This window comes from Oryza sativa, chromosome 8 (assembly GCF_034140825.1).
Source record: "Oryza sativa Japonica Group chromosome 8, ASM3414082v1".
In the NCBI taxonomy this organism is placed as follows: domain Eukaryota; kingdom Viridiplantae; phylum Streptophyta; class Magnoliopsida; order Poales; family Poaceae; genus Oryza; species Oryza sativa.
The window spans coordinates 10,766,758-10,778,883 of record NC_089042.1 but is presented as its reverse complement, the minus strand read 5'-3'; the positions used below and the strand labels follow the sequence as shown (position 1 = coordinate 10,778,883).

Sequence of the window (12,126 nt, the reverse complement as noted above, 5' to 3'; positions counted from 1 at the left end):
GGTGGTTGTGGCTTATATTTTGGATTAGAAGGAGTATTGTATAAGTTGTGACAAATCTCTAATTTTATTTTTTCTCATAAGAGCGGCGTGGGTGGAGGGAAGGGGCGGTGCTGGAGGAGGGCGTCGGCGGCGGCACGGCCGGAGGGGAGGTGCGGCTTCCCTCCCTCTCCCTCAGATCTACTCTCCCTCCGCTGCTGGCCGCGACGACAACGCCGATGACGACGCCGCTTGGATCCGGGGAGGGGAGGGGAGGCAGCAGCGAGAGGAGCTGAGGCGGCAGCGGCGACGGCGTGGCTCCCCTCCCTCTCCTCTCCCTCCGCGGCCAGCCGCAATGACATTCGCTGCGACGACGACGATGACAATGACTCCACCTAGATCTGGGAAGGGGAGGGGAGCTTTGGCGGTGGCGCGCGGCCAGAGGGGAGGTGCGGCTCCCCCTCCCTCTCCTCTCCCGCAGCTCTACTCCTTCGTGCCCGGCCGTGACAACGACGACTACCGCGACTACGACGATAACAACAACGACGACGCCGCCGTTGCCGCCTGGATCCTGGGAGGGGAGGGGAGGCTGGCGGCGCCGCCGACGGGTTAGGGTGGTGGCGGCGGATTTTTTTTTATTCGCTAAAAATATTTTCGCAGGAGGGTGGTTCTACTGCCTGCGAAAATAGATGCAGCCTGCAAAAATGGTTTTCGCTGGGCCGCCTGTGAAAATCATCTATTTTCACATGCCTTTGCGTGTAGGTGGTCCTTTTTCCGTTTGGAAAAGCGATTTTCTAGCGGTGTGTGTTTCAGTGTTTTAAAAGATTGAAACATTTTCGATTTAGTTGGTGAAACATTTTTTTTAATTAGTGAAACAGCACGCTATTTTTGACAAACTAATCGGTGCCCGATTTATAGGTGCTCCGAAAAGGACCGGCCCTTAGGAGAAATACAGTTGTACAACTTCTGATCTTCCGACGAACATACAGGCACGTACGCACGCAGGCCAGCCGGTGGCGACACGTCGCCGTGGTCATCATCGGCCGGCCGGAGCGGTATGTAAAACAAAAGCGGCGCGCCGGCGATCGCTAGCTCACGGCATGGCGGCGGCAGGGACGAAGGGAAGCAGGCCCTTGTCCTGGAGGCTGACGACGGTGTCGTACAGGCACTGGCTCGCCGGCATGACGGCGACACCGAGCTCCGCCAGCTTGCGGCTGCTGAACCGGCACCCCTCGGCCGTCTCGCCGGCGTCGCCCTTGCACCTGGTGGGCACCGGGTACCCCGGGAAGAGGGCGGCCAGGATGCGGCACACCTCGCCGCGGTGCAGCGTGCGGCCGGCGCAGAGGTAGCGGCCGCGCGCGGCGGGGGACTCGTAGGCGCGCGCGTGCGCGTCCGCGACGTCGCGGACGTGCACGTACGCCTGCGCCGCGTCGGCGTAGGTGCGCGCCGAGCCGTCCAGGTACTTGAGCACGTGCCACGTGCTGGCGTTCACCCCGCGCTGCAGCAGCGGGCCGAGCACCAGCGACGGGTTGACGACGACGAGGTCCAGCCGCCGCTCCTTGGCGAGCTCCCACGCCGCCTGCTCCGCCACCGTCTTGGCGTAGCAGTACCAGTTTCCGGTGTCCCTGCAGTGGTCGAGGTCGCTCCAGCACGTCTCGTCCACCTCCTCGCCGCCGCCGCCGCCCATGTACACGGCGCCGATCGACGACGTCATCACCACGCGGCGGACGCCGCCCGCGTCCGCCGCCGCGGTGATCACGTTCCTCGCCCCGCTCACCGCCGGCTCGATCATCTTCTCCTGCGAGCATATGCATTCCGGTCAGTCTCTCTTAGACTGTCGAACACGTACGGCGACGTCGTCTCGTCGTCGCCGGCGGCCGGCTGGTGCAGGTGATGAGTCACGTACCGGGTCGTCGGTGATGGGGGAGGCGGTGTGGAAGACGCCCTCGCAGCCGGCGAACGCGGCGGCGAGGCTCTCCTTGTCGAGCAGCTCCGCCCGGACGAGGGTCAGCCGCTCCGCGGCACCGGCCAGCGCCATGAGATGCGCGTTCTTGGCAGCGTCATCTGCAGCAATTAATTAGAAGTAATTCATTAGTTAATGAGTTAGCTAAAGAAACTAGAATTAATTAGCTAGCGCTGACTAATCACATCATTAGTGATTAATTTTGCTACCCTTTCTGTTGCTACCAGGGTTCTCGATCGAGCGCGGTGTGTCAGCCAGCCATATGGGCCGGCCGTGTTCTTCGCTAATTACTTAATTATAAGATTAATCGATCGAGGGTCAAACGGTTGAGATATATTAATATCGGGATTTGCAAAATTAGGAGATTGTGATAGTTGATCGTTGCCTCTTTATTTCTCAGCATCCCCGATATATTGCTGCAACGGCATGTGTATGTACGCTGTTTTGCTCATAAGATCTGGAGTATGTTTTTTTATCATGTGTTTCAACATGAAGGTCCTGTTCGACATATCCTGATCTAAGATTTTCAGAGTTGGATATTTATAACTCTACAAATCCAAATACATAATTATATTGGTAACATTTGAATAAATTATTTTAATCTCATTTTAAATAAAATATAATTTTTAAACCACTATGATTTAACATAAAAAAATTAAACCCAGCTAGCGTGGATCTGGAACACCAAACAAACTGCAAAAATACTTTTATATAATACACACATAATTACGTATTAATCTACATGGATTTCTTAAAAACTACCGATAACAATATATATACATACCAGGGTTCCGAACGGTGCCGCGGACGGCGTAGCCCTTCTCGAGGAGGAGCTTGACGAGCCACGACGCGATGAACCCGCCGGCGCCGGTGACGCAGACGGTGCGCCCTCCGCCGGAGACCGCCGCGGCGCCACTGCCGCCGTTCGCCGTCGTCTTCTCGACACCCATGCTAGCTAGAACCTAGTGTTAATTATAATTTGCTAGGAAGAAGAGAAAGCTAGAGCTTATTAGCGCTGCAAATTAAGCTACTAACTATATACTATATGTCTCTCTTTGCAACAAGTTCAGTGTGTGCTGAAGTAGTGAAGTGATCGAAACAAACGATGAGAGAGGGGGTATAAATAGTGCTGGCCGGGGGTATATGGCGGATGCACGCGTGATGGCCGCCCGGGGGTTTGGTGTGGCCACATGCGTGTCACGTTGTGGCGTCTTCTTGGGGTTAACATGGCGCAGATAGCGTGTATCTATGAGAGAATCTCTTCTTCGCTAATATTCTATGCTGGTTTTCCTTGTACTATTTGTTTTTGTTTTGACCATAACTTGGGAATCATCTGTTAACTGGAAACTTCGTTTTAGGGTGTGCATTCCTCGTTTATGTCCTGCCTTACTTCTCGAAGAGGAAAGGCGTGTTTAATTTGCTGTTCAGGGGAATCTGCAGTTTTTAGTTTTCCTAAAAGGAGGCATTGAAAGTTGTTCAGCTTCTGGATAACAACTCGCAAGTCGCCTGTACTTTTACATGGACGGTGCATAAGTGTAATTTTGTAAACATTCTTTATTTGATGTAGTGTATAATAAGAAGAAGTATTTTAAATGGAGAAATGAAAACTTTTAGTTCTATCATGATATTAGAGTCTCTCGGCCACAGTGCCGTCTCTCTTCGTGTGACACTGGTGATTGGCACATGAGCTGTCTCTCTTTCTCTCCCTAGACCCCGATCCCCGCTTCCCACTCGCACATTCTCTCTCTCTCTTCACGCGCCAATGTCATCATGGCTATTCACTCACTCTCTCAGAAAGATGAGAACTTCTTGCGAGATGCGTAGAGGTGAGATCCGCGTGCAACAACTTCTCTGGCACTCGTAATGTTGGTGTCGGTGGTGGCGCTAGCTATAGGGTGGGCCGTTGGGCTCACAACACATGCCATGACAAGAGCGACATGCAGCTACGCGGTGAGGTGATGTTACAGCCGTGTTAGGCCCTACACCATGGATGGGATGCGATAGACCTCTTGCTCACCCTCACCGTTGGTGCACTTCTCTCCCCTATACTAAGAAGCTGGCGAGATCTCCTACTGTAGCCCATGAGATAAGGCTGTTGGGGAGGATAGAGCCGTGGAGGATGTCATTGAACCCATTGGTCCTAAGATGGAGGAGGGCAGATGAGGGCTCATGTCACTTTGTCATCCCTCTCTCACCCTGATGGCTCGTCCCCACTTCATTAGAGCTAGATTTGGGCTCCCAAGGCTTGCTCGTGACCCAGGGCAGTGGCTTGTGGGAGGGCGAAGATGGCGGCAGTTTGCGGCGGGCAAAAATGCATTTTTTCTTCCAAATTCTTTTCTCTTCCTTTTTTGAAACTTGCACGATGTTGTTTGGATTTTTCTTTTCATTTTACTCTCAAGTAATTCCGTACTTTTCTTTGATTGAAGAACAAGAAGAAATTGAAAGGGGATTTATCTTCAGATTACAATGGGACATATAGTTGGGAAGCATCTAGAATTTAACTTATTATTTTCTGGATTTCATTTATATTTTTATCCCCTTATTTGATTTTATCAGGTAATGCTACAGGTGTCTTCAACCTTTTTTATCATTAGTTTAGCTTTAATATTGTTTTGTTTACTCCTAGGTCACTTGGATCAAACCAAATTTGAAGGCTCTATATTTCTCTAGATTTTAATTTTTTATTCTTTTCCATGAGCTTGAAGTATTTTGAGTGATGACTCCTAAAAGCAACACGCGTCAACAATTTATATATTGAGCATCCCTATAAACCAATTCAACTTGCAGCAATCCTGCCAGCTTTAGATGGTATAAGATACCCTACATTCTCCCACAGGCGTATTATGTTTCAGCCATGTGTGAACGGCGTCCATGATAATTTCAACCTGTGTACGTACACGGGATTTGCCACACATTTTCCACGAACACTTGCAAGGCCAATGCAAGTGGACTAAATTCAAAGACCAAGCAACAATGTGAACTGAATCTCATGCATCAAATTAGAACATTAATTGTGGCCGGCGACGATCGAGTCAAACATAAGGCACGTATATAATTAATATGTACGGAGTATTAGGTATCAAATGAACGTCTCTTTTTTTTAAAAAAAAAATTAGTACTCCTCGCAGCTAATTAATAAGGCCCCAGAGATTATTAATCTTAATATTCTAATCGTCTTCACACATGCACCTTCCCTAACATGCACTGTTACTCTGCATTGATGATATCCATGTGAATATTAAGATCACTGCATTGAGGAATAGGACGACGTGAGAGAATAGATTAATTAATAAGATTCCGAGTTCAATCTATTTGTTAAATTTGCAGATTAATTAATTTTAAGTGGTTTCACATCAGATGACCTGAGTCATGTATGAATATCGATCGTATGTCATGCAAGCGGTAGTTGCATTTGCAGCTAATTAATAGCCTAATAGCACTACTAAAAACCCTAGTCACTCAGAACCGGCACATATTAGCCTTTCCCATCCCCCGACCTCTAGGCGGCTTTAAAACCCGCATATATGATGCAGTACTGATTTATTGAAAAAACGATACCAATAATAATAATATAGGTGTCAATTTTTTTTAAAAAATGTGACACTGATATGTAATAAAACCAAAGTGTAGTAGTTTTGAAAAAACAACACTTTTAGGATGGAGCCAAACCGAGGCCGAGCATGTAGTGGGAAAAATAGAAAAAGAAAGCCACTAAGGTCTGATTTAGTTCCCCAATTTTTTTCCCAAAAACGTTACATCGAATCTTTGACACATGTATGGAGCATTAAATATAGATAAAAATAAAAACTAATTGCACAGTTTGCATGGAAAATCGCGAGACAAATCTTTTGAGCCAAATTAGTCCATGATTAGCCATAAGTGCTACAATAATCCACTTGTGCTAATGACGGCTTAATTAGGCTCAAAAGATTCATCTCGTGGTTTTCAGGCGAGTTATGAAATTAGTTTTTTCATTCATGTCCGAAAACCCCTTCCAACATCCGGTCAAACATCGGATGTGATACCTAAAAATTTTCTTTTCGCGAACTAAACACATCCTAATAAGTCCCCCGTCCATTGTTTCCTCCGCTTCTTATCCTTTCCCAATCTCTCTCATCTTCCATCTCCCCCTCCGGTCCCAATCTCTCGTCACCTTTTCCTATCTTCCCACCCACACCTGGTTAGTGGCACAACAAGGCCTTTCTTCTCCCTGCCATGACGGCCATCAGATCCAGCCGATGGGATGAGCAGAAGGAGTCTCCTAGGCTGCTCCACTTCTTCCTCTTCACTGTCGTTGTTCCGCCTCTATTACTTCCCCCACGTGTGCAATGTTGATGAGATCTGCTCAGGAGGGACCGAGGGAGGGAAAGGTGGAAGAGCATGGAGATACGGTCACCACGTGCTTGGGGCTCTAGAACAGCAAGGTCAGGTTGCTCCATGCACTAATACAAAAGACATTTTCTCAAACGGTCAAAATCAATTTTTCCACGCCGTTGAGCCAGCCGTTTGCATCAAAAGGTCTTTAAAATTAGCGATTTTTCCATGCGGGTGTTTATGCGGACCGCATGCAAAGATAAAAAATCACAAAAAAAAAACAAACCCTAGCGCCCCCCTCTCCCGCCATCACTCGCTCATTCGTCTGCATCGGCCAAGCCCACCGTTGCTGCTCCCGCCATCGCCGGCGCCAGATCCGCTGCCGCAGCGCCTCCCTCTCTAGATCTGCCGACGCAATGGGGAGCGGAGCAGCCACCGGATCCGGCCGCCCTTGTGTTGATAGAAAACACGAGGCCTGGGAGATCTGCTTAACTCCAGTGCAGGTCCAAAACTCGTCTTTGGATGTATGAGCGTGTCAGTTGATTTGATCCTGCAATCAACAAGAAACAAAGACAAAGAAACCGTGATTAAATTCATAAATGATAGCCGATCGGCTAGATGCCGATGACATATCATTTATCTTTGAGCCGATGTCATGTGTAAATCGATCGGCAATTGTTTAAGTAAACAAATCAGAACTAAATCTACTCGATCGGCTGTAGATATCAATGATATATAATCCTTATATCGATATATACTTGAATCAAGTGATTGGGATAGATCGATCACCTTGCCGAGACAGTATAAATCACCTAGATCGAAATATATATTAATAATGAGATTATATATATATTCATAGCATAGCCGATCAGATAGATCTAGCGTGTATCGGCTAATACTGCGATACTACTTTATATTAAGATATTAAAGCAAATAGAATATACTAAACAGAAATCTAATATACTTAAATGCAACAAGATCTTAACATAAAGGGCAGATCTAACATGTTAATTGAGCATGTAGAACAAAAGCAATTGGATCAGATAAGATCGGCTGAAACTCCGATACTACCCTAATCGGCAACCAGTAGGTAGGCTAGAGATTGAAATTCTAAGCACGACTTAATAGATCAAACTCAACTGATACAGCATTAAGTATAAAAAGAAGAACAATATCTAGACAATCAAGCCGCTGGATGTTTCATAGAGTGGTGGATATCTCATATAATCTAAGCCAACGTCGTTATTTAACCTAATCGGCTGCCTTCTGGTAGCAGATGTTAGCCGATTGTAGGTTAAATGACGATATTGTCAAGGATTATGCAAGATATATGATAACTTGACAGATTACATAAACAAGATTAGAGTATCATAAAGATGGAAGCGCTAATCTCGAGAACACAAGCCGCCATAACAAGTTTTACCTCTTGTTGAAGATCGAAACTGATGCAGCTCAACCCGAAAGCAATAACTCATCGAAATAAAACGAAAGCAAAAAGGGTGGCGATGCGCCGAAATTGTATTGAACGTGTGTATGTTTTTATTACATAGGGCTCGGGGTCTATTTATACCCGAGAAATACAAGATATGTCCATATTGGACACGACTCTTATCTCTAACAAACTCTAAGATACCATAAGTCTTTGCGGCAGACTTTTGCCCACATTTTATCTCTAAGGAATTTACATAAAATATCCTAATTAATAGATACAATTGCCTTCCCAGGACTCTATCCATGCGTGACAATCATCTTGAAGCACATCAACTCGAACCCAATGTTGCACACGGGTCGTATTGTCGGAATCGGCTGTATCACTTAACCAGTCCAACTCAGACTTAGCCGATCCCAGTCGTAGCCGATCCGGACTCCAGCCGATTCTTACTCTGTTTCCGAAAAAACCCTTATCTTCGATTCCGCTTCGATTTCATCTTCATCTCCGATGCTGATATTACCAAATTTGGTCGTAACACATGCCCCCCAAGTCCGGGATATTTGGTAATGTTCCGGATTTACCGTGTATAGACTCCGAGCAAGTTTCGCACTCTGCCGTTTTCCCGATTGTTACTCTAGTGCTTCAAATACTAACCGTTATCCCTGAGAAATCTCACACCGTGACTTCCGTTTTCCCCGCTTAAGCGAAACTTTACCCTCTCTCTCTCCGGCGATTCCTCCGACGCGCAAGGCGATCCCCAGGCGACTTCATCTCCGGCCAGATCTCCGCCTGCGACGATGTCGACCTCCGCCAGCCCATCTGCCGCACCATCAGCCGAATACGCTGAGGTAAGTTACCATCGGCTAGATCCCCTTTTTCATCATTGGATCGGTTTTCTCTCGCCTCATACTGCTTTCTTTTCTCGGTTACTCTGAACTTGTAGCATCTCTCCAATTTAGTCGCAATTCCAAGCTTGTCGCATGAAAACCACTACTTTCTCGGCCCAATCGGCAACCCCGACCCCACTGAGTTCATCATCGGTGAGACCAATAGGATTCCTTTTAGACTGTCCAATCCAGATCTAGGTCATTGGAAGAACACCTTTAAATCTTGGCCGTCTCTAGAAAAAACATCACCCGAGAAAAGTTGGATTACATGGTTCAAGCGCATGTCGGCTAGCAAAAGAGTTCACTGGGATGAAATCGGAATCGGCCAAGCACTTGACCTAACCATAGCAAACTCAGCCAAGGATGAACCTCTAATGGCAGCTGCCTCTTACTTCTGGTCCAACACCATCAACGCCTTCTTATTCAACCAAGGACCGATGACCCTAACTCTCATAGACATCATTATGATCATGGGTCTGGATGTCACCTCAACGGCTAACCCCATGAATCTGAACATGAAGAACCAATACGACTTCAAAACCAAGAGTATACGAGGTTGGTTAGGCTATGTAGCAGCATACATGAGCCAGGGTTCTGTCACCCTCGAGAACATGTGGCCTTTTTGCTAATGTGGCTAGAAAAATTCCTCTTTTATGGATCAAGCTGTGGCCCTACAACCAACTGGCAGTTCATAGCCGAAGCCTTGGAAGCAAAGAAACAATTTCCTTTAGGCAAAATCCTCCTCGGCTACTTGTACCAAATGCTGAATAATGCTTCGGCTAAGTTAGCTGTCGGCTCAGTAGTTGGAGCAGGTGGACCATGGTGGCTGCTGCAGACTTGGTTGAATCTAATAGTCATGAAAGTCGTTAATCGGCCATCCGTCACAGAAGCTGAATTTCCGAGATTAGAGCCGATTATAGAAGATGACGAAGAACGCACTCATCGCCGATGTATGTCATATAGAGTATACGCATCCACACCGGCCGATGCTGGAGCAAAGTTATCAGCCGATCTGCTCAAAGATTGGTTCTGCAGTTTCTATGAAGGCTTTCAAAAAGATGCTCGAGTTTGGTTTCCCTATGAAGATTCAGCAGACCTCGAGCTCCCATCAGATTTCAGATTCAAAGACATTAATCATGAAAGATTCCAAACATCCAGAGAAGTCTTCATAGCTGCAATCAGTCCATGCATTCTTCCAGTCGGCATCCATCAAGGAAGAAACATCCAAGCCTCTTATGAATTCTATCACCCAATGAGTTCAGCTAGACAGCTTGGAATGGGCCAACTCCCAATCGGCTTATTCTTTGCTGACAAGATCCAATGCCGAGGAGAAATTTCATCAACCTTGATGATGGATCGGCTGCTCAGCCTTCCAGGACCCCCTCTGGGCAGCATTGAAAACATAGAGCTAGCAATGTTCAGGAGCAAAAACTTTGATAGATGGTGGGGTGAATGGAAGTTGCATCTATTCTACCAACTAGCTTCAATGTACATGACAAACCTCTTTCCAGATGTTGTCCCTCAGGTAAGTCTTTGACTTTACTTGATTTCATTTGAATAACTGCTTAGCCGATTTACCTTAACTAATCTCTTCTTTGATTTGTAGACAACAGAATCCTCCCCTCCTCGTCAAAGCAACAGTGGCAGGGACATCACCTACACCCCAGGCTTAATTCCTAATGGAGGTGGGCCATCTCCTCCTGTCATCGGCTATGATGCCCCCAAGACTTCAGCTCTTCTTCAAGAGCTCATCAGAGAACCAGCCGATGCCGGCAAGAAAAGGAAAACCAGATCATCAGCTGTAGATACTTCAGCCCTGGCTCCAAAGAAGAAGATCAAAAAGAAAGCTAAACCAGCTGATGATCTGCCTGCCCTAGATCCATCCATTGAACAAGCTCTGGATAAAGAAGAAATCGGAGAAGATGTTGATCAAGCCGCAGCCGAAGTAAGCGATACTGAAAGAACACCATCGGCTTCACCTAAGCAGACCCCTCCAACTCCTTCTGCTCCAACTCCTTTTACAAGAGTAAGCAACCTTCTCTAACCACTTTTGTAATCATCTTACTTTATAGCCGATTGCTCACATACCTGGTAATTGCAGAAAAGGAAGGCTGCTGTGAAGAAGAAATCGGCTCCAATGGCATCTAAACCAGCTCCACCGGTACAATAGCCTTAATTCTTTCATTAGTTAATCTCAGCCGATTTTATATAACACTTGTCTATTTTCAGCCTCCTTCCTCTCCTTCTCCTCCTATTCAACAATCATCAAGCGATCGGACCCCATCGGCTGTAGGGAGTCATTACATAGAAGAAGAAGTTCAACTAACTGCTCCGACTATCCCAGTAAATTTCTTATAACCAACATATGCAGATCGGTTATGCCTATTTGATCTCTAACTCTCTTTAAATCATCACTGCAGGTCTTAGCCGATCTTTTCTCTTTTGATATCAGAGATTATCTTGATGAAGAGACAGAGGTTGACACTACTAGCAAAGCTCTAGCTCCTTTCTCTGATGACGTAAAGAAAACTCTTGAAGACATCTCTCATCAGCTAGAGACATCGTCACTAGACAGCCTAGTAGTCGACTGTGGATCAATTAGGACTCATCTTCATGAGGTCCAAACTCAAATCCTAGATGAGTTAGCCGATATCCTTACTCCAGCTGTTTATCTTGAACAACATCAATTTAAGCTGGAAAAGGCCAAGCTGAGATTAGCCGAACATCGAGAGCGCAAAGACATTGAAGCAACAATCCAGGCTAATCGGCAACTTGTTCATGAAGAAAAAGCCAAACTCGATCAATTATCTGAAGTCCCGATCAAATCCAATATTGACCGGCTTGAAGCTCGCAAGATTGAACTCTTAGCATAACTTCAAGAATGCAATGCCAAACTGGATTTAGAGCACAAGAAGTTAGCCGATCTCCCACAATCTATCGAAGAACAAAGAGCAAAGTTAAAATCGGCTATCAAGAATGTTGCTGATATGACCAAATCTCTGAAGGTCATTCCTGGAACCGATGCTCAAGATGCCCAAGCCATAGAAGAAGTACAACAAATTAGGCAGAGAGCTATATCGGCTATCCAGCAATACTTATCTCAATTTTGCCGATTAATATGACATATAAGCTTTGCTCAAAAATTTTTGCAAAAAATTTTTTTGCACTGTATTGTCTTCTGTATTGTGATAGACATATATGCCCCCCCAGTTTTACAATGTCAAGAACATTGATAAAAATATGAAACAACTAAGGGCAATATAACAATATCGGCCATTGTACATCGGCAACTCTCAACCGATTACAACAAAACAACTAAGGGCGATATAACAATATCGGCCATCTCAAGGCGATGCAAACGCACCGGCTATCATGTATCAGCAATATTAGCCGATCATGCATCAACCCAAACACTTGGGTAATATTTCTTCAAATACTTGCCATTAAGCGCTCGCCCAAAAACTTCTCCATCGAGTCCTTGCAACAGGTATGCTCCTTTAGACACAACCTTATGGATTTGGAACGGCCCTTCCCAATTTGGTGACCACTTGCTG

The 12,126-nt window shown here is 46.1% G+C and overlaps 1 protein-coding gene, 1 long non-coding RNA gene and 1 pseudogene across 2 annotated transcripts; 2 read left to right on the top strand and 1 right to left on the bottom strand.

Annotated features, from left to right (window-relative positions):
- Positions 1-816: 816 nt before the first annotated feature.
- LOC4345156 (cinnamoyl-CoA reductase 1) lies at positions 817-3,034 on the bottom strand. The gene is made up of 3 exons (XM_015793449.3): positions 2,724-3,034; positions 1,883-2,040; positions 817-1,774 (listed from the first exon to the last, which is right to left on the bottom strand). Exons 1-3 carry the CDS (start codon positions 2,887-2,889, stop codon positions 1,070-1,072), a joined length of 1,029 nt encoding a protein of 342 aa, XP_015648935.1. The 5' UTR covers positions 2,890-3,034; the 3' UTR covers positions 817-1,069.
- LOC136351634 (uncharacterized) lies at positions 1,943-2,447 on the top strand. Its single transcript, XR_010734785.1, has 2 exons — positions 1,943-2,059; positions 2,167-2,447. It is a non-coding gene; the product is annotated as an uncharacterized lncRNA (long non-coding RNA).
- A 5,448-nt stretch (positions 3,035-8,482) lies between the features above and the next one.
- On the top strand, positions 8,483-11,445 carry LOC136351533 (uncharacterized; annotated as a pseudogene).
- Positions 11,446-12,126: the final 681 nt, after the last annotated feature.

Bases quoted from the DNA above. Each gene is read 5' to 3' on its own strand.
- LOC4345156 (XM_015793449.3), bottom strand. From the start codon at position 2,889: ATGGGTGTCGAGAAGACGACGGCGAACGGCGGCAGTGGCGCCGCGGCG. The intron at 2,041-2,723 runs GTATGTATATAT...TAATTGCTGCAG, and splicing joins CGGCACCGTTCGGAACCCTG to ATGACGCTGCCAAGAACGCG. The intron at 1,775-1,882 runs GTACGTGACTCA...ATATGCTCGCAG, and splicing joins CCCCCATCACCGACGACCCG to GAGAAGATGATCGAGCCGGC.